Source organism: Schistocerca nitens, chromosome 5 (genome assembly GCF_023898315.1).
Source record: "Schistocerca nitens isolate TAMUIC-IGC-003100 chromosome 5, iqSchNite1.1, whole genome shotgun sequence".
Classification (NCBI taxonomy): domain Eukaryota; kingdom Metazoa; phylum Arthropoda; class Insecta; order Orthoptera; family Acrididae; genus Schistocerca; species Schistocerca nitens.
In genome coordinates, this window is record NC_064618.1 from 85,945,799 (window position 1) to 85,967,346 (window position 21,548).

Here is a 21,548-nt window from a genome sequence, read left to right on the forward strand (position 1 = left end):
CAAGGACACTGAAGAGCTCCTTCTATGTAAATGGGGCGTTATAGGGTTCACTGTGGCGTGTAGTGAACGAGAGGACTTTCACTTCCATCCACCATTTGAGAGTGTGAAAGGCTGGGGGGTAATTCTCTGACACAGAGGTATGAGCATAGTGCTCAGCAAAGTGCTCGGCAATCTCATTTGCATCGGTAGGTAACACGCCATTTATGTTAACACCTGGAATATCTGTTTGGGTCTGGTACTCAAAAACTCGTTTGATCTTTGGGAGTGGGCCTCGGGAAGGTGACGTATGGCACCCAATAGTCGACATGTACCTCTCCCAGCACTCCTGTTTCCGCCTTTTGATAAGCTGGTGAACGCGGGCATGGAGCCGTTTAAAGGCTATGAGCTGTTCCAGGGAAGGGTGCAGTTTATGCCGCTGTAGAGCTCGCCGATGCTCCTTAATTGCCTCAGCAACTTCCACCAAGGGACTGTCTTTCGCCGGGAGCACCCTAAAGAACAAGGGATTGCGTTTTCCGCTGCAGAAACAATTGTGCTAAACCACCACACAAATGTTGGTGTGTGGGGGAGATTCAACGGTGACAGCAGAGGTGAAAGTTTCCCAGTCTGCCTTGTTTAAAGCCCATCTGTGCAGGTGTCCATTGGCCTGATGCCGGGGCAGTGACTGGAAGATGGGGAAGTGGTCACTACCACACAGGTCGTCATGTGCTCTCCAGTGGATAGATGGGAGAAGGCCAGGACTGCAAACCAAGAGATCAATGGCCGAATACATGCCATGTGCCACACTGAAATGAGTGGCGCCCCAGTATTTAAGAGGCAGAGGTCGCGTTGTGACAGTAAATTTTCAACATCTATGCCTCGGCCAGTATGAACTGTGCCACCCCACAAGGGGTTATGAGCATTGAAATTTCCCAAAAGTAGGAAAGGTTTATGGAGTTGATCAATCAGTGCAGCCAATGCGTTCAGGGGTAGTGCACCATCTGGAGGAAGATATACATTGCAGACAGTTATTTCCTGCATCGTCCTTATCCTGACAGCCACAGCTTCAAGAGGGGTTTGAAGAGGCACAGGTTCGCTGCATACTGAGTTCAGGACATAGACGCAAACTCCAACCTGACACTCTATTACAATTGCTAGGGTTCCTGTAATATCCCTTATAGCCACGGAGGGCAGGGGGCCGCATTGCCGGGAACCAGGTTTCCTGGAGGGCAATGCAGAAAGCAGGTGTAAAGCTTAACAGTTGCCGTAGCTCAGTCAGGTGGTGAAAAAAACAGCCATAATTCCACTGGAGGATGACGTTACTGTGGTGTCACAGCCAGACACCACACGTCCTAGGTGGTAGCTTAAATCGGCCGTGGTCCTGTAGTACATGTCGGACCCGCGTGTCGCCACTGTGTGATCGCAAACCTAGCGCCACCACAAGGCAGTCTCGAGAGACTGACTCGAACTCACCCCAGTTGTACGGACGACAGAGCTAGCGACTAGACGTACGAAGCCTTTCTCTCTCATTAGCCGAGAGACAGAATAGCCTTCAGCTAAGTTAATGGCTACGAACTAGCAAGACGCCATTAGCCTTACAGTGATTGTAATTAAAGTCTCCTTTGTGCGATGTACCACAAGAAGAAATTAAAGATAAGTATATGAGAAGCTCCGTTCTTTTCTTCATAGCATTAATTACGTATCCTGTTCCAGTACTTCACGCCCGTCTGCGTTAGTCTCGCGTGCCTGTTAAGCCACCTCTATTTACAAGGTGTTGGCCCAGCTGCCGACACATCAGTTACCATGAGGCTGGGAAGGCAGGAAGCGCGCAAGGAGGCAGTTTATGCCTCAGGGTCACCTGCTGCCTCCGACTGAGTATTTGTAGCCATTTCTATGGTGGATGAGGCATCAGTGAGATCCAGGTCCACAGGGGATGGTAAGATCTCCACTGCACAGATAGGGAGTGGTAGTATTGGAGCCAGCAGGTGGTCCTGTTTCTTAGCAGATTTCTTCTTAGTTTGCTTGCTCTCTCACTTCTCTTTAGGGACTTGCTGGGAAGATTTCTCCAAAGCCACTTCAGGCATGGAGGATGACCGTGAAGCTCTTTGTCCAGCAGCTTTTGGCTCCTTAAGCCACTGCCGTGGCATTAGTGGGGACCTTGGAAGAGAGGGCGCCAAGAGCCCCTTCCACATGAGCCAGAGGAGGCTGTTGCTTCTCCAACAGCGGGGAGGGGGTCGATGTCCCCTGCATTTGGGGGGGGGCCTTGCTCCCGAAGTAGATGCTTTGGGAGCAACGGAGGAAGATTTGCCCCCTACCACCAAGGGAGTGGATGTATTCTGGTGACCCGGAGGGCCCACTGTTTCTGGCACAGAGTGAGGAACCACTGGCACTTGAAACGGCGATGGTGATGTAGCTCAGTGTATGTCAGTGTCAGCCGAATGGGGTGTAATCTTTTGAATTTATGTTTAGCCTCTCCGTAAGTCAACTGGTCCAGGGTCTTGTACTCCATAATTTTCTGCTCCTTTTGGAGTACTGGGCAGTCTGGTGAGCAGGGCAAGTGGTGTTCTCCACAGTTGATGCAAGTGGGAGGTGGTGCACATGGAGTATCTGGGTGCAGTGGGCATCCGCAGTCTCGACATGTGGCACTGGAAGTGCAGCAGGAAGACATGTGCCCAAACTTCCAGCACTTAAAGCACCACATAGGGTGAGGGATGTATGGTTTAATATCACAGTGGTAAATCATCATCTTGACCTTTTCAGGCAATGAATCACCCTCAGAGCCCAAGATGAAGGCACCAGTAGCAACCCTGTTGTCTTTGGGTCCCCTGTAAATGCGCCGGATGAAATGAACACCCCGCCATTCTAAATTTGCGAGGAGCTCATCTTCAGACTGCAAGAGGAGGTCACGATGGAAAATAATCGCCTACATCATGTTGAGGCTTTTATGGGGAGTGACAGAAACAGGAATATCACCCAGCTTGTCACAGGTGAGTAACACTTGGAATTGGGCTGGGGATGTTGTCTGAATCAAGACTGCATTGTTTCCCATCTTGGACAGCACTGTCACTTCTCCAAACTTATCCTCAAGGTGCTCAATGAAAAATTGAGGCTTTGTCAGTAGAAAAGAGTCACCATCAGTTCTGCTACAGACTAAAAACTGAGGCGAATATGGCTCTCTCCGCCCTGTAGCTCTACGTTCCTCCCATGGTGTAGCAAGGGAGGAAATGATTGAGGGTCATACCTGTCAGCATTGTATTCTATCTTGCCCTTCTTAGAGACTGCTGGTGCCATACAGTCACCAGCAACAGATGACTTAGTCCGCTTCATTGCGGGTCATCCAACCTGATGCCACTGACTCCAATCAGGAGCTCTCTCCACAGGCATCGTACAGACACAGCAAAGGCCAACTGGCATGATGGCCATTGTTGGGAGTCCTGATGCCCCAGGTAGACAGGCATCTACTCCTTGGCATATGTGGGGAGTTTACAGCTCAGTCATCAGCAGTACGATCCCTGTGTTGTCAGGGGGCTACCACCAAATGGGTACATGATGGCCCCATCACAATGGACTGGCTACTGTGCTGGATATTGGGTGCAGAGAATTCCAATATTGTCATGGGGGTTCAAGAAGACAGGGGACAATGTAAGAAGATGACATACCGTGGAAAGTGTCCTCATCCAAATAGCTGAATGACAGGTGGAGGTGCAAAGCCATGACAAGAGATTCAGGAGATCGAATCTACAGGCACTCGTGTGCTTCTGTAGAATTTTTAAAGTGGCAGGTCAAACCATAGAATGAGACCTGAAGTCATAGGGCCAAAAAGTGTGAGACTCCTTTTAGTCGCCTATTACAACAGGCAGGAATACCTTGGGCCTATTCCAACCCCTGGACCTGCAGGAGGATCCACTTACCTAATATTCTATCAATAAAATGAAGTCTATCACCAGCTTTACCCACAACTGAGTCTATGTGATCCTTCCATTTCATATCCATACAAAGTGTTACACCCAGGTATTTGTATGAGTTGATTAATTCCAATAGTGACTCACTGATATGAGAGTCATAGGATGCTACATTTCTTTATTTTGTGAAGTGCACAATCTTACATTTCTGGACATTTAAAGCAAGTTGCCAATCTCTGCACCACATTGAAATCTTGTCAACACCTGACTGAATATTTATGCAACTTCTTTTAGACAGTACTTCGTCACTCGTAACTGCATCATCTGCCGAAAGTCAGGTTACTATTAATATTGTCTGCAAGGTTATTAATATATAATATGAACAGCAAGGGTCCCAACACACTTCCCTGGGGCACATCTGAAGTTACTTCTACATCTGATGTTCACTCTCCATCCAAGATACCATGCTGTGTCCTCCCTATCAAAAATCCTCAATCCAGTCACAAATTTCACTTGATATCCCCCATATCATACTTTTCACAATAAGTGTAGGTGTGGTAGTGCATCAAGTGCTTTTTGGAAATCGACACACTGCATCTACCTGCACGATCCAAAGCTTTCAGTATATCATGTGATAAAAGTGCAAGTTGGGTTTCACATGAACGATGTTATCAGAATCTATACTGGTTGGCATGGAGGAGGTCATTCAGGTCAAGGTACCTCATTACATTTGAGATCTGAATATGTTCTAAGATTATACAACAAATAGATGTCAAGGATATTGGATGGCAGTTTTGTAGACCACATCTACTATCCTTCTTGTACATGGTTGTGACATGTGATCTTTTGCAAGAACTGGGCATGGTTTTTTGTTCTAGGGATCTAGGGGAGATTATAGTTAGAAGAAGGGGCTACCTCGGTCACAAATTCAGTACAGAACCTGACAGGGATTCCATCAGACCCTGGAGCTTTGCTCAGTTTTATGATTTCAGCTGTTCCTCAACACCATTGGCACCAACAATAGTTTCATTCATATTTTCAGTGGTATGAGGATTAAACTGGGGTAATGCTCCTGGGTTTTCCTTTGCAAAGGAACATTTGGAAATGGATCAAGCATTTCAGCTTTTGCTTTACTACTCTCAATTTCAGTTTCTGTTTCTTTTACTTGGGATTGGACACTAGCTTCAGTGTCTCTAACAGCCTTTTCATATGACCAGAATTTCTTTGGGTTTTGTAATAAATCATTTGACAATAGTCTGCTACAATAGTCATTAAAGGCATCACAGATTGCTCTCTTAGCAGTCAAAAATGTTTCATTTATTATCTCTCTATTTATAGCCCTACACTTCATTTTATACCTATAATGAAGTATTCTCTGTTTCTTTAGAAGTTTTTTTTACTGTATCTGTATACCATGGAGGGTTCCTCCCCTTCTGAACTGCTCCACTGGCTACATATCTATCCAGTGCATGATCAACTATTCTTTTAAACCTGAGCCACAGCTCCTGTAATATGCTCCTGCCAAATCATTGTTGCCACACCTGCATTGTGGGCATACTCACACAGGTCAGGCCTATTTGTTGTCATTAGATCCAATATATTTTCATCATAAATGGGGTTCCTAACCAAGTGTTCTAGGTAATTTTCAGAGAAGTCATTTAATAATGTTTCACAAGATGTCTTATCATGCCCAGAACTAAGGAAACTGTAATTTTCGCAATTAATTTATGGATCATTAAAGCCTCCACTGATGATCACTGTATGACTGTAACTTGCATACTAGTAAACTGAGGTTTTCTGTGAAGTTTCTGTTTATATTAGGAGATATGTCTGGTGGGCAGCAGAAGGATCCAATCACCATTTTATGCCCAACCCTGATACCGAGTCTTGCCCAAACAGTTTCACACGCAGATTCAATTTCTATCTCGGTGGATTTGTATTTCTTGTCTACTGTGACAAATACACAACCTGCATTTCCCATTTGCCTATCCTTTTGATATACACTCAAATTTTCCACTGAAACTTCATTGCTGTCAATTTCAGGTTTCAACCAGTATTATGTGAGCCTCACTGCTTTTCATGAGCACTTCGAACTCTGGCACTTTTTGCAAATGCCTTGGCATTTAACTATTAGGGTTTTAGTACTCTCACCTTTGGGAGGCATTTCTTTCAATCTTACACTGATACTTCTGGGTTTCCTACAGTTATCGTTATCTGGATTGGATGGAGAGTTGCCTAAACTAAAAAAATCCTTGTGTGCTCCCCACACACAGTCAGCTATCTGAGTAGCAGCCTCTGACTTGTAGTGCACACCTGACCCATTTAGGAGAAACCTACAGCTCTCAACCTTATGGAGCAAGTCCAGGAAGTTGCAGCCTGGCTTGTCATAGAACCTTCAATGTCTGTAGTTCAGTCTTTCCACTCTATTCAAAACCAAAGGGCCATTAACATTTCTGCGGACATTGCTGCAAATTGTGAGCTTCATTGAAACTCCATGCACAAGGCTAGTCTGCTCAGCCTCCTCTGCCAGTCATTGGAATGACACAAGTATGATCTTGGAGCCCAGATGACAGGCATCATTTGTTCCAACAGGCACCACAATCTGCAGTTGGCTGTGACCTGTTCCCTCAATGGCTGTTGGAATAGCCTCTTCAGTATGTTGACTGAGACTCCCAGACATATACATTGAGTGCACCTGGTGTCCTTTAAGTCCCTTGCTCCCATTACTCTAAGGGGTACCATCAATTGACATACTTTTGAACTGCAATGATTAATAGATCCCTGCTCTTTTATGTTTTCCTCCTCTTGATATCAGACAGAAAATGTTTTTCCCAAAATAGGTGAAGTGAGTCCCACTGGCTCAGTTTCAGTTTCAGTGAAACGAGAACCCCAAACTTGTTGGTCAGGGGGATCAGTAAAACACCCTTAGTCCTGTCTGCTCCCTGTCCACCTTGTAGAGGACGCCTAGATCTACCACTGACACGTAGCTCACAGTCAAGTGTGGACGAGTAATGACAGATCCTCCAGTTTCTGCAGAGGAGACTGAATCCACAGGAAAGGATAGTATTGGTATCACAGGTACAGGACTCTTGGGAGCTCTTCCAACACACCAATTTGTGACAGCTACCAATCGTTTGACAGTAGTCATGGTGATTTCCCGCTGCTTATGAACATGAACCAACTCATCCTGTGTTCAACAACAGCATTCACAGCGGGGCTGTGTTTTCGCTGGTGCAAAGTATTACAAGGAAGCAAACTAATAACTTTAAATGAAGCTCATTTATAATCTTTTTATCTGTTGATCTGAAAAGTCATGAATGCTATGTAGGAATTGAAACAAATACACTAAATGAGATTTCCATTTGCGCAACATAAAAACCTGTGGTAAAAATTAGTAGTTTCCTACAACATTTTGGGGTTAATTATAGTTGTTAACAAACTTGAAAACAGAGTTAATTTACAATTAATGTAGACTATATATATGGCTACTCCTCTTAAAGGGAAAATTAGATGTAACACAATATGATAGTTAGTATATCTGCTACAGTAACTAAATCACAAATGCCGATTTATTACAAATTACTTGTGGGTATTACGTGGCGTTGTACCATAATCACATGCTTTTACAGTCAAAATTAACATTTATTTTGGCACTGAACAGAGTGAATACAGAAATGGATGTCGAACATGGCACAAGAGAACAAAAACTGAAGAAAAAACCAAAGAGCACAATCAAAGAAGTGTTGCTTCGTGTCAGAGATGCCACACAGACCCCCCACCCCCACCCCCCCGGGGCAGTAGCAAGCGTGCCTGGATTGAGCTAGCACATGCCAAAAAAAAAATAAATCTTTGTGCCAGTGTGGCACGCAAAGTATGCAGCTCAGGCACATCGTCGTCATTATCTTGCGCAGCGGACAGCTACACAGGCGGTGGCAGTGTCACCACTGTGGGTATTACGTAGCACAATACCATAATAACACACTTTTACAGTCAAAATGAGCATTTATTTTGGCACTGAACAGAGCAAATACAGAAATAGATGTTGAACATGGCGTGAGAGAACAAAAACTGAAGACAAAACCAAAGAGTATAATCAAAGAAGTGTTGCTTTGTGTCACAGACGCCACATACTCTTATATTATGCAGAGGGAAATGTTAACTTCCTAAAGTTCTCAAAAACACATATTTAGTTGCATGTATCTAAAAACAAAGATGATGTGACTTATGAAACGAAAGCGCTGGCAGGTCAATAGACACACAAACAAACACAAACATACACACAAAATTCAAGCTTTCACAACAAACTGTTGCCTCATCAGGAAAGAGGGAAGGAGAGGGAAAGACGAAAGGATGTGGGTTTTAAGGGAGAGGGTAAGAAGTCATTCCAATCCCGGGAGCGGAAAGACTTACCTTAGGGGGAAAAAAGGACGGGTATACACTCGCACACACACACACATATCCATCCACACATATACAGACACAAGCAGACATATTTAAAGACAAAGAGTTTGGGCAGAGATGTCAGTCGAGGCGGAAGTGCAGAGGAAAAGATGTTGTTGAATGACAGGTGAGGTATGAGTGGCGGCAACTTGAAATTAGCAGAGATTGAGGCCTGGTGGGTAACGGGAAGAGAGGATATATTGAAGAGCAAGTTCCCATCTCCAGAGTTCGGATAGGTTGGTGTTGGTGGGAAGTATCCAGATAACCCGGACGGTGTAACACTGTGCCAAGATGTGCTGGCCGTGCACCGAGGCATGTTTAGCCACAGGGTGATCCTCATTACCAACAAACACTGTCTGCCTGTGTCCATTCATGCGAATGGACAGTTTGTTGCTGGTCATTCCCACATAGAATGCATCACAGTGTAGGCAGGTCAGTTGGTAAATCACGTGGGTGCTTTCACACATGGCTCTGCCTGTGATCGTGTACACCTTCCGGGTTACAGGACTGGAGTAGGTGGTGGTGGGAGGGTGCAATGGGACAGGTTTTACACCGGTGACGGTTACAAGGATAGGAGCCAGAGGGTAGGGAAGATGGTTTGGGGATTTCATAGGGATGAACTAACAGGTTACGAAGGTTAGGTGGATGGCGGAAAGACACTCTTGGTGGAGTGGGGAGGATTTCATGAGGATGGATCTCATTTCAGGGCAGGATTTGAGGAAGTCGTATCCCTGCTGGAGAGCCACATTCAGAGTCTGGTCCAGTCCTGGAAAGTATCCTGTCACAAGTGGGGCACTTTTGTGGTTCTTCTGTGGGAGGTTCTGGGTTTGAGGGGATGAGGAAGTGGCTCTGGTTATTTGCTTCTGTACCAGGTCGGGAGGGTAGTTACGGGATGCGAAACTGTTGTCAGGTTGTTGGTGTGGTTATATTATATTTAGTTGCATTGATATACAATGAAATTCAGAGGTGATATATTCTTTGGCAGTAATTGTGAACCAGAAACGCTGATTTACAACAAAACAGATTATGTATCCAAAATGTGTTGTACTGGCAAGTTTTGTAAGCGTCCAAAAATTCTCAAAAATAACCTATTTCTCACTGGGCATGAAAACTGACAACTTCTCTATCAAGTAGCTCCTCAATTGAACTCACAAGTGCATTTTCTTACATTTAGAACAGGAAAACAGAACTGCCGGTGTAAGGCACCCCGAGCACCCTAGGTATGGGATAGTGTTATAAGTATGGGTATGCATATAAAAATATGCAGCATGTCTTTGCAATGACTGCTCTGATTTCAGCCAACATTGACACTCATGACTTAATAACTAAAAACTTCTTGCTTATGTAAACACCCCCAGCACTTATATGCATGAGGTATGGAACAAACAGAGACCATTATCAGTAGCAACGGCATGGTTTTTAGATTTAATAGGTCAATTAATAATCATTCTGATGACACTGAAACTCAGGTTTAGCCAAGTGGAGCTCCACAGAATCTTCTAGAAGGAATTAAACATTAAAAAATTCAATTTACCATACCTTACATCAGTACCTTCACAGATGGTGCACCAGCACCATTGAAACCCATTGTGAGTGATGCATGCTATGGTGAATGATGTTTCCTAAGTTGCAATTACGAAAACTTTTATTCATAGCACAAGTTCTAAATAAAGTTTGGTTCTGTCTAATAATTGAAAGATCATCCATCATCACATAAGAGTAACAGAAACAAAGCCCACTCCTGTAACACCATTCCTGTTGTGGAGTCTCATCCTGGGAGGCTGTGGAGTGACACCCATAGGGCAGTGCAGTGAGGCTTATTGGGCTTGCAGTGCAGTGCGGTGAGACATCACAGCACATACTCAACACATAGTGTAGGTGGTGTGGAGACTAATGCAGCACAATGTGGCACAGTGGTGTAGACACAAGCATTTGAGCTGGTCACACTCAAGTTCCCACTGATGGGCACAACGTACAGCTGGCTCCTGGCCCAGAACTGAGTAGGTGATGGAATGATACTTGCTGGAAGTTGTACTCTGCCTTATATATGCAGCAGATGGAAAGATATCTCTGGAAGTTTGATACTTCTAAGGTAGTGTCACAATTTTCCTCATTCGGGTGCTGCTCAGGAATATGGCAGGGCCCCCTGATGGCACCTGTAACAGTCAGTGTGTCAAAAGATTTTTTATAAATGGTATCACATCCACAGAATGAAGAGAAATGCCTATGGGCCAAGGGTAGGTAACACCACAGGGCGAAGATGATGCGCTGGAAGTGTAATGTGGTCAGCGTGTAGCTAATATATAGCAAGCATGAATGCATGAGTATTTAAAAAATCAGAGCTGGAGCCTTTGGCTGATGACAGAAAGTGTGTCTCTATGATCCACATAAACTGACTGTATGTCTTACCATTTAAAAAAATGGAAATAGTTTGTAATAACTATTGAGCCAGAAAACTGAAATCAGTCTCTGAGCATGTTCTGCAAAAATGAGAGTGTAACTCTACAAATTTGTAATATCACCAACCAATAGAACAGTATAAAACTTTACAGTTGCCTAGGTTTGAGTGTGAAGAAGTATCTGGACAATGTAACTGAAGTGATCAGGATGTCACATTGTTAATCTGTTAAGTTTGTGGAGAGGATTTGAGATCCCCATTTTTCTTATACAAAGAACTTTATATTGTCTGCTCAGTGTTGGGTTGATTCATCAGGTTTTTTGTTCTTGCTTTTGGGGGTGGGGAACTGAAAAGAATGTTTACAATCAATCTGTGCATTTATTTATATTTGTCCATCCAAGGATCATGGCACAAATCAATAGGTCAAAATATGCAGCACACAGCATACAAAAAATGGTTTATGATGAGAGCACAAGTAGTCTCTGAGGATAGGATAGATGGTCAGCCGTAGCCCTGATTAAGGAACCATCCCAACATTTGCCACAGTGATGTAGAAAAACCATGGGAATCCCAAATCAGGATGGATGGATGGGCAGAGATTGTAGTGAATCTGTACGAGATTTTACTTTATGATCATCTTCTCTCATTCTCACAACAGATGGGTCCCTTTCATCCTGGGGTCTGATTGCCAACTCCTTTCTTTTTAACCTTCCCCATCCCATCCACCTCTCCTCCCCCAAGAAGGAAATACAAGGGTAATGTATGTACCTTCATGTGCGCCTATCAATAGTATTAAATATTTCATCTTCTGAAGGTAGGTACAACCAACAACTATGTGTCATAATGTTTTTAATAATTTTCCCAAGTGATTTTTGTTTTTAATGCGTCAACACAGTTGAACAGATGAATAAATTCTAGACATTTGGAAAATAAAAGTGAGACAGACTTTTAAGTTCAGAAAATCATAATGCAAATGACATATCTACCACAGAGTATGAAAATGTATCTCTGGGAAAAGGATACAAAAAAATATATTTCAGCATTAAATCAGCACAATTTTTAGCCAGCATTATATACCATCGGTAATCAATTCGATTTCAAAAAAATATACCAAAAGGAAAAACATATAAGCAACACAGTAAATGTAGCAGAATGTTTATTTCTGTTTCCTGCAAATGGAATTGAAGCTACAAAAAATGACTAGTACACAGGGTTAAATGGCCTATCAGTAAGAGTTGTTAAATATGTACACCAGACAAAATGCCAGGAATACCCAGTGGTTGTATAGCTATACTGAGTAACAGAGTAACACCAACTCCAGTCTTAATAATGGCCTCAATCTGGTGAAGAAGGCATTCCACAGCTTTCTTCAGGTATGTCACATCCAGCTAAAACCATGGTTGATGATTAGATCCTGTAGAGCTACTCAAATTACAGGGGAGTTGACTATTATGTTTCACCTGTTATTTCAAATAGTGCCACACATTTTATATGGGATTAAGACAGGGTCAATCAGCAGCCAAGTTGAGCTGTAACAAGATGCTTAGGGTTCACCGAAACAGGAATGTATATCCATAGCCATATTACAAGGCTGTGAGTGGTATACCAGTCTCGTAGAGACATAGGTCAGACAACATTTATACACCAACTAATTGGAAAATTTCATTTGCAGTGCTGTCAAGGGCAATTCCAGGCACAATAGTGTTTATCTGACTTTCTGTAACATCACTACATCAACCTATCTTTCTGCAGTGATTCCACACATCCACCTGACACATACACACCCACTTCACCACCAAACATGTGGAGGGTCACATGATCACTTGGAATCAGTTTTACAACACCTACAGTCCTCGAAAGTGACCAGTGTGATATTATAATGGGGTAACTAATATCTCATGTGATGAGATTACTATTCTCAGTATTTGTTAGGGCTACTGGCAATTTTGATAAACTGAACAAAGCAAGGAGAAAAATTTCCAAAATGACTGAGAAAGAATAAAGTAATTCCCTTGTACAAAAATTGCAAGTAGTCACATCCAGTAAATTATGGACCAGTCATCAGAACACATGGTTTGTCAAAAATGCTGGAGGTAGTTGTAAAAGTCAGTACAGTACAGTTCATAGACAAGTAAAATACCTTAACTTTTTCATAACATGGTTTCAGGAATAAAGGTCAATCAAGACAGCAGTTGCAAACTTTGAAATGCACACAATGACGGCATTAAAAGCAACAAAAGAAATTTGGTTGATTATTCCTAGACCTCTCAAACTCTTCTCTCTGTGTATATCAGGGTTAGCCAGTCTTTTAGCTTATCTGCGGCATTAAAAGGAAAAGAGTATTTTTGGGCCACACATAACAAACTTAACACTAAGAATAACCCCTAGGAAGAAGGGGTAGATCAATGAGAGAATAGTATCATGGGTGGGAATTTCAAATTAAAAATATTTAATTTATTATAACTTTACATAAATGAAATTTTATTGAATTTTATTTTTACTGATTGTGTGACAGATGCTCACTTCGGGGCTGCACTGAAACTCACTTCGGGCAGCATGGAGTCTGTGGACAGTGGGTTGGATACCCTCAGTGTACATCATGACACTTTGATACAGAAACAGCACTATTACAGTTTTAGAAGAAAGACAGCTGAAGTTGAAACACAAATTGTGAAATAGGGATAACACTAAGTGGAGATAAAACACAAAGCTGCATCCATAGTTAAAAAGTCTCTTGGAGTTTTCAGCAAGAGAGATAGAAGTGCCACAAGGGTCAGTACTGGTACCATTCTCTTCATTCTGCACATAACTGACTAGACTAAAACAGAAGATGGCAATATTATTATGTCTTCTGATGATGCTCTTTTAAAGCTAGCAGTCAACACAACAGAAGAAAATAAGGAAAATATTACTCTGAGAATCAAAAATGGATACCAGTGTTCCAGTGGCAATAACCATGTTAATTACAGAAGAAAAATAAAATTCATGTTGATAAATGCTAGAACAGTACACGAATAAAAATTTCTTTTGAAGGACACAAACAATTATAGATCGCTGAAAGAGTAGTCAACTGAAGGGAGAAACAAATGTATTCATAAAGAGAAAGGCATTGGCTACAGCCAATGAAGACACATTATTAAAAATATGCTATGACTTACAGATTCCTTCTTAGTGCACTTCAAAAGAAAGCCATTAGACTTTTGAAAATCTGTCCTCAACACAATCCTGCCGGGAGAAATTCAAGGAGCCAATGATGTTAACTATCTCAGCACTTTATATATACAAAACTATGCTACTGTTGAAAGTGAATTCCAGTACCTTGTTAAATAATGTAGTAGTAGTAGTAGTTTATTCATCCAATGTAGATTGTATGGATTTCATCAAAGAACATAGTATAACAAAAATAAGATAAGGGTGTACAGTTTCCTACATAATACAACAGTTCACTGAACCCATCACAATATTTTTGGACAATATAATTTTGATTACTGTAATAATACAAAAGTATAAGAAGGATCTTTTACATGAAATACATTGCAAGTAAATAACTGATTTAACACTTTTGTTCAGAAAAAATAACATTGAGGCTGTGGCAAGCATTTGATTTATGGTACTATTAACGTATAGTAAATGAATGTAGTTACTTGCTACAAGGTTACTGCAGATATTCATTTACACTATAATAGCAGTTGCTCATTAAGAATTTAAATATTGCTTCCTTGAATGTAGATAATGTTTTTATTTCTTTTAGCTGAGTTGGAAGTTTGCTGTACAAAATAGTGCCCTAAATGTTGGTTTGTTTTTGTGTTAAAGCCTAGTTTACTCTTTTTATGTGGATGTCACTGCACATTCTTGTATTGTATGAGTGAATATCTGAGTTGGTTTTGTAATTATCAATGTCCATTTTTATATTGACAACACTCTTTTTATATAGTCTTGGTAAGGGTAGAATATTTATGTGTTGAAATAACTGTTTGGAAGGTGTTAGCCTTTTACTGTTTGAAATTATTGTAACAGCTCATTTTTGTAAGGTGAAGATGGTTTTCATGTTTGCCTTATTATGACCCCGGAGGGTTAGGCCATAGGTGATAGCAGAATGGATGTAAGCAAAGTAGATAGTTCTGCTACACTCTCAACTACACACAGTACTAATTATGCATAATGTAAAACAAGCAGAGTTTAACTTGTTAGTGAGGTAGAGAATGTGGGCTTTCCAGTCTAAATTTTCATCAATTTGCACACCTAAGAATTTTGTGGCAGGTACCATTTCAATTTGTTTATTTTGAATTTTGAGGTTCACATCATGATGAGACTTTGTTTTCCTGTAATGTATATAATTAGTTTTTGAAATATTTAAGGTTAGCCTGTTCTGTCCAAACCAATTTTGTATGTATTCCGAAACCCTGGTTGCAGTTGTTGGCAATACCCTATTAATGTCTGTTACAACAATATTTGTATCATCAGTAAACAAAGTTATGTGTACCACTGACTGGGATCTTGGTATCATATATATATAAGAGGTCCTAGAATGCTGCCCTAAGGTACTCTGATTGCTACAGTCTGCATATCCGACCTGTACAGAATGCTTTGGTTTTTATTGTTTGTTGAGGTAATTTCTACTACCTGTTTTCTATTGTGGAGATATGACTGAAACCATTTTAATGCAACTCCTCGTATACCTATAGCTTCTAGTTTGTTTAGCAAGATATCATGATCAACAGTACCAAATGTCTTCGACAAGTCCACGTTTATTCCTACTGTACTGTTATTTCTGTCAAGTCCTATTACAATGTTTTCAACAAATTGGGTGATTGCTGTTTCTGTACTCATGCCTTTGTGAAAACCATGTTGGTTTACAGACAAGAGACTGAATTTTTTGAGATAATTTGTAATTATATTTTTCATGAGAGTCTCTTCTATTTTTGAAAATACAGACAGCAAAGCTATTGGTCTATAGTTTCCTACTTCATATATATTACCCTTTTTATACAATGGTTTTATTTTTGAAATTTTTAATCTTTGTGGGAATGCCCCTTCTGTTAATGATATGTTTATGACATGTGAGAGTGGTTCTGCTATGACACTAGCACATTTAATTATGACTGTACCTTACCTCATCAATTCCAGAGGACATTTTTATCTTCATTGTTTTTATTATCTTAAGAACTTCTGTTTTATTTGTGGGACACAGCAATATTGAATTACCACTTTTCTCTCTTTGAACTGTGGTACTACTATTACTAGAAAAACTTTTGCTCAGATTGACTGGAGTGTTTATGAAATAGTCATTTATGTAATTTGCCAGAGTACCATTTCTGAGTAATACACCATGATCATCTTTTAATACAATGTCATTTTGCTTTTTAGCACTTCTGTTTGTTTCCTTTTTTACTATATTCCATATTGCTTTCGACTTGTTTGCTGTCCGTATGGTTACTTTCTCATTGTGCATTGTCTTGGCTGTTTTAATTACTTTCTTATATATATATGTCTTAACTTATTCTGCAAAGTGATCATCTTGGTAGCCTTTTCTCAGTTGATTGAGAAATTTTATCTTTTGACTGGATACTCTGATAGCAGGTGTTATATACTGGCTGCTATTTATTGGCATGACATTAATTCTTGTCAGTTTTTTGGAAAACACATCTCAAATATGGACATGAAAGTATTATAAAATGCATTGAATGATTCATCATTCGATTATTTTGAGTACACATCTTCCCAGGTTTCTTTTGCTAACGATTGGGTAAAAATATTAATCTTTTCTGGGTAGAAGTGCCTTTTACATTCCCACTTGTACTTAACCACCTCAGGTACAGAAGAATTTATGCATGTTAGTAGTGTGTTGTGGTCTGAAAGACCTAAGTTTACGTTTTGTGCCTCAGTAACATCATTTTCGATATATGTAAAGATATTATCTAATAGGGACAAAGATGACTCTGTTATTCTAGTGGGGTCTGTGAAGGGTGGTTTCATGTGAAAGCTATTTAGGATACTCAAAAACTGTCTTTTTTCTTCATTTTCAATTAACAGGTTGATGTTAAAATCCCCACATAGTAATAAGTTCACTTCAATGTTATACAAAATGCTTAGCACTGCTTCCAAATTAAAAAAAAAAAAATGTATTTGTCACTTAGTGGTGACCTGTATATTGATATGACAGTCAGATTTTTACGTTTCTCCTCAGATTTTAGCTCTATGGCACATGATTCAAAATGTTTCTCGATATTTAGATGGTGTGTTTCAGATCTAACTTTATGCTGCAGCCCAGCCCTAGTATACGAGTATATGCATACTCCACCATTTTTACAAACACTATGGCAATAATAAGATGCTAATTCAAAATTACTTATAAGACTTAATTCACTTATCCTGCACCTATGTTCTGATAGATAAATACAAGAAATACCTACAAAGTTGTATATGGCAACTTCTAATTCTAACACTTTATTCTTGAGACACTGAATGTTTTGACTCATTATCCTGAAAGTTTTGCAAATATTTCTTATTTTGTCAATACCTGGCGAAGTGCTGCTTTGTTGCTGATTTTTGGCACTTATCTGCAATTTTTCAGGCTGATTTGTCATAGGCCGGCCAGAGTGGCCGAGCGGTTCTAGGCGCTACAGTCTGGAACCGCACGACCGCTATGGTCGCAGTTTCGATTCCTGCCTCGGGCATGGATGTGTGTGATGTCCTTAGGTTAGTTAGGTTTAAGTAGTTCTAAATTCTAGGTGACTGATGACCTCAGAAGTTAAGTCCCATAGTGCTCAGAGCCATTTAAACCAATTTTTTCATTTGTCACAATCTCTTCCTTTTCTTTGTTTGTTGCCATAAAAAATCATCACTAAGTGAAGCAGCTGTACCTAGTCTTCGGCTCCTCCTCAGACAGTGCTGATCAGCTGCTACTGTTGTTGGAAGTTCAGTGGCCGCTGCTGTTGGTGCTGTTGGTGACATGCTTTCTCGTACAGTGACTGTTTGCATTTTTTACTGACACTGTTTCTGCTGGAGGTGGAACTGCTGCTGTAACTGATGTTGGTTTTTCCTCAGCTACTGATGGTTCTTCTGCTGTTGATTTATATTTAGTCGTTATTGTTGTTTCTTCTGTTGTGGTCGTTGTTTTTGTTGATGTTTTCAGTGGTGGTGGTAATGCTGCTTCTTTTTCTTCTGCAGGTGACATTATGCCTAAAAAATTCTTGGTGTGTCTGTTCAGTATGGCTTCTTGCTTCATGGTGACGATCAAGTGGTGAAGTTATTTTTGGAGCTTGCAAAATTTGTGCTTCATTCACCACCATCCTTTTTGGCTTGAGCCATTTCACAATTTGAGGCTGTTTTATGATTTGATTCTTCGTTTCTGGCCTACTGGGTTTAAACCACTTCGTAATCTGCAGCTGATTGGGGGCTTTACTGTTAGCTGCTTGCCAAAAATGGTTTTTAAAAAATGGCTCCGAGCACACTGAGGTCATCAGTCCCCTAGAACATAGAACTACTTAAACCTAACTAACCTAAGGACATCACACACACCCATGCCCAAGGCAGGATTTGAACCTGCAACTGTATCGGTCGCGTGGTTCCAGACTGAAGCGCCTAGAACTGCTCGGCCACACTGGTCGGCACGGTTTTTAATTTGCCTTAGATTGCTACTTGTCCTGGTTTCTTTATTGTCAGGTGAAATGCTAGTAAATATTTTATCAGCATGAACCTCTTTTCCTGATGCGTTTAAATGAAGGCCGTGAGCTGTATAGAACCTTCGCTCTAAAATGTTTGTGTCTATAACATCAACATTCTGGAAATGAGTACATATTTCCACGAAACTCTTGTTAGCGACATTAATTTCGTGGTTTACGCATGACAAACTCGGTAAGTCATGAAGCTGTGGGACATTCACAAAGAGAACATTTGTATGAGTTAAATTATTTAGACAATTTCTCAGTTCTGTGATAGCCTTCTATGATTCATTTCTATAAACTTCATTCGCTCCTCCGAGCAAAACAACAAAGTCATCCTTAGTCAAGCAAGTTATTTCATTAGATTTTGTTAGGTTTGTTACTTCTCGTAATGATACCTGCCAGGATAGCTGAGAGTGCTAATGTGCCGGCCCCGGATGGAATCCGGCCAGCAGATTAACGACGAGGGCCGGTGTGACGGCCAGCCTGGGTGTGGTTTTAGGTGGTTTTCCACATCCCGCTAGGTGAATACCGGGCTGGTCCCCACATTCCGCCTCAGTTACATAACTCGCCGACATCTGAACACGTTCGCACTATTCCATGAATTACACTAGATGCAGACAGCTGGGGTACACTAATTCCGTCCCGGGGGGTACGGGGTGGCGGTGGCGGCAGGAAGGGCATCCGGCCACCCCTTCATCCTAACCTTGCCAAACCTGTTCCTAACAATGCCGACCCTGTGTCAGTACAGGACATGGCACCAATGGAAAGTTAGTTGTCGTAATGGGGCTCCAGATGCCCTGAAGTTGTATTTTTCCGTTAACACTGCGGAAATTCGCCGGGCGTGACTATCTCCTAATACACAGATCTCGCATTTTCCAATTTTTGCACTCCGGGAATCAATTAACAAGGGGATGTTTACTTTATGTGATTCATTTCCAAACTTTTTGGCTCTGACTGACGTGTTCAAAGAATCTTCAGTGATGGGCAAAATAAAGTTTTTATGCAATTGTGATAGACTGTTTTTAAGCACTGAAGTTTAACTGTTTTTACACACGGAAGTTTCAGTGTTATTTTGTGATTACACTTTCTGGGAACAGTTTTCTTCCATTTCCCACTTGTTTCCTAATGACCAATTTTCTTTGTTCATCAGCGTCTCACATATTCAGGATTGAAGTTTCTTGACGTCCATTTTTAAAGCACCGATTATAAATGTAACCTGAAAATACATACATTAAGCCTAGAAATTTCATCCTTACAATTTACACACGTTTTCTTTTTATCACTGAAATTAACTTTTTTCTGCGGAGAAGCACGATTTACTTTTACACTCACCACCATCTTGATTGTCCGTGACTAACTTTTGAATCAGGAATGATTACCTTTTACAAAGCAGACAGCTAAAACTAATGTTTAAGGACATCATACCTGCAGGATGCATTTTTATAACAACTGTTAGCACAATATAAAAGACAAGCAAGTGTTTTCAGATTTCAAATACCTATAAAGAAACATTATGTGACTGTGCTCACTCACAGCCTATCCCATTGTATTATATTTTAATTTTGTATTGCTGGCTTGCCCAGTGTTGTTACAAAATGATTCACAGTCAAATAAAGTATTTATTTACAACATAAATGAAAATATTGTTTATTCTTTGAATTTCATCAAGAACGTATACAGAAAAAGATTTAGTGTTTTTAACAGCATAAGTGATATGCAGCTGGAAATAAATGAATTTGCACATCACCTACACATAATAATATGATCCTTTCATTCATGAAACTGATTAATTAATGAGCCACAGTTATGAAAAGGAAAAAAGTCAGCTGTCTGTATATTAATATACATAACATGTTTCAGGGAGATTCCGGTGGTCCACTCATAGCAAACAGTTACCAGGTTGGAATTGTTTCATGGTCAAGAAAACCTTGCACTATTAAAGGATCTCCTGGTGTTTTTACACGAGTAGCTGACTATGTTGATTGGATTAAAGAAAAAACAGCATCAGATGAGATGCTAATATTTTCATATTAAGTGTGTGTGTGTGTGTGTGTTTTTTCAAAAATGTATGTGTTGATTATGAAGTAGAATACAATAAACCTGTGATTTATAAAAGAGAACTGTGTTGTGTATTATAACTAAGACTATCTACAAATGTTTACATTGTATAAACATATTTAAAGCCTGTTAAACCATATAAATGAGTGTATGCCTTTAAATGACATCATATTGTCTGTCTGCTCTACAAACAAGTCTGAGGTAAGATGAAAGGTACTTGCTGTTCCACTAGCGCTGTCATGTATCTCTGCCTGCTCAAAGAAGATGAAGGACATGGAGAATAATAACTTACATGTCTCTAAGTGCGGCAATAGTGATCTAATTGTTTACTCACCTTCAAGTGATTGACTGAAAAATGCACATTCATTCATTTTTAGAATGTTTAATAAAATTTTGGAACCATACCTTTGGTAGAGAATAATTTAATGAGGCCAGTGACCATCATAGCTGAGCTGCAGCTCCCATGTATTTCACCAATGGTTGACATAATGCATGTTGTATCAAGGATTAATCAACCAAATATGTGTTCATGCATATCAGTACTGGCCAAATAAAGTCATGTGTGACTGCTTTCACTTTTGAGATCAAGTTTCTAAGCAGGCACTATTAATTAAAGGTACTATTGGTCTGGTTTTAATTATGTACTAAGAAATATAAATTATGATAATCTAAAGATATTTCTACAGATGTGCCATGCATAACAGAGCATTATTTGGAGATCACAGAATAGTGGAGATGCACAAAAATGGATACAAGTCAGTATTGTCTTACTGCAGATGTAACATGATGAAAGAGGGAATCGCTTATATAGACAAAAACTGGAACATTGTTCCAGTGCATAAACCTAAATGATCACTGCCTTGAACAGCTCTTTGAGTACTGTACTCTGGTAATAGCCAAGGAAACAACAAGACAGTGTTCCTGGCAGTGTACAGGACCGTAACAAAAATGTTTTAAATTTCATTGAGAAATTAGAGATGGCATTAATAAGACTCAGTAAGAAAGAACTGGGAAGTGACTGTATGTAGACATTTCAATATTGATTTCATGTCAGGTAGTTCTGATGAATCGTACTTAAAAGTTACTGTTGTCAACTTTTGGTCTGGT

General features: G+C 40.4%; 1 protein-coding gene across 2 annotated transcripts in view; it reads left to right on the forward strand.

Annotated features, from left to right (window-relative positions):
- Positions 1-20,482, forward strand: part of LOC126259798 (chymotrypsin-2-like) — a 205,368-nt gene extending 184,886 nt beyond the window's left edge. For both annotated transcript variants that reach the window (XM_049956820.1, XM_049956821.1), the window contains one exon: positions 20,244-20,482. In XM_049956820.1, coding sequence (XP_049812777.1) covers positions 20,244-20,417 — 174 coding nt within the window. In that variant the 3' untranslated portion in view covers positions 20,418-20,482. The remainder of the gene's footprint in view (positions 1-20,243) is intronic.
- Positions 20,483-21,548: the final 1,066 nt, after the last annotated feature.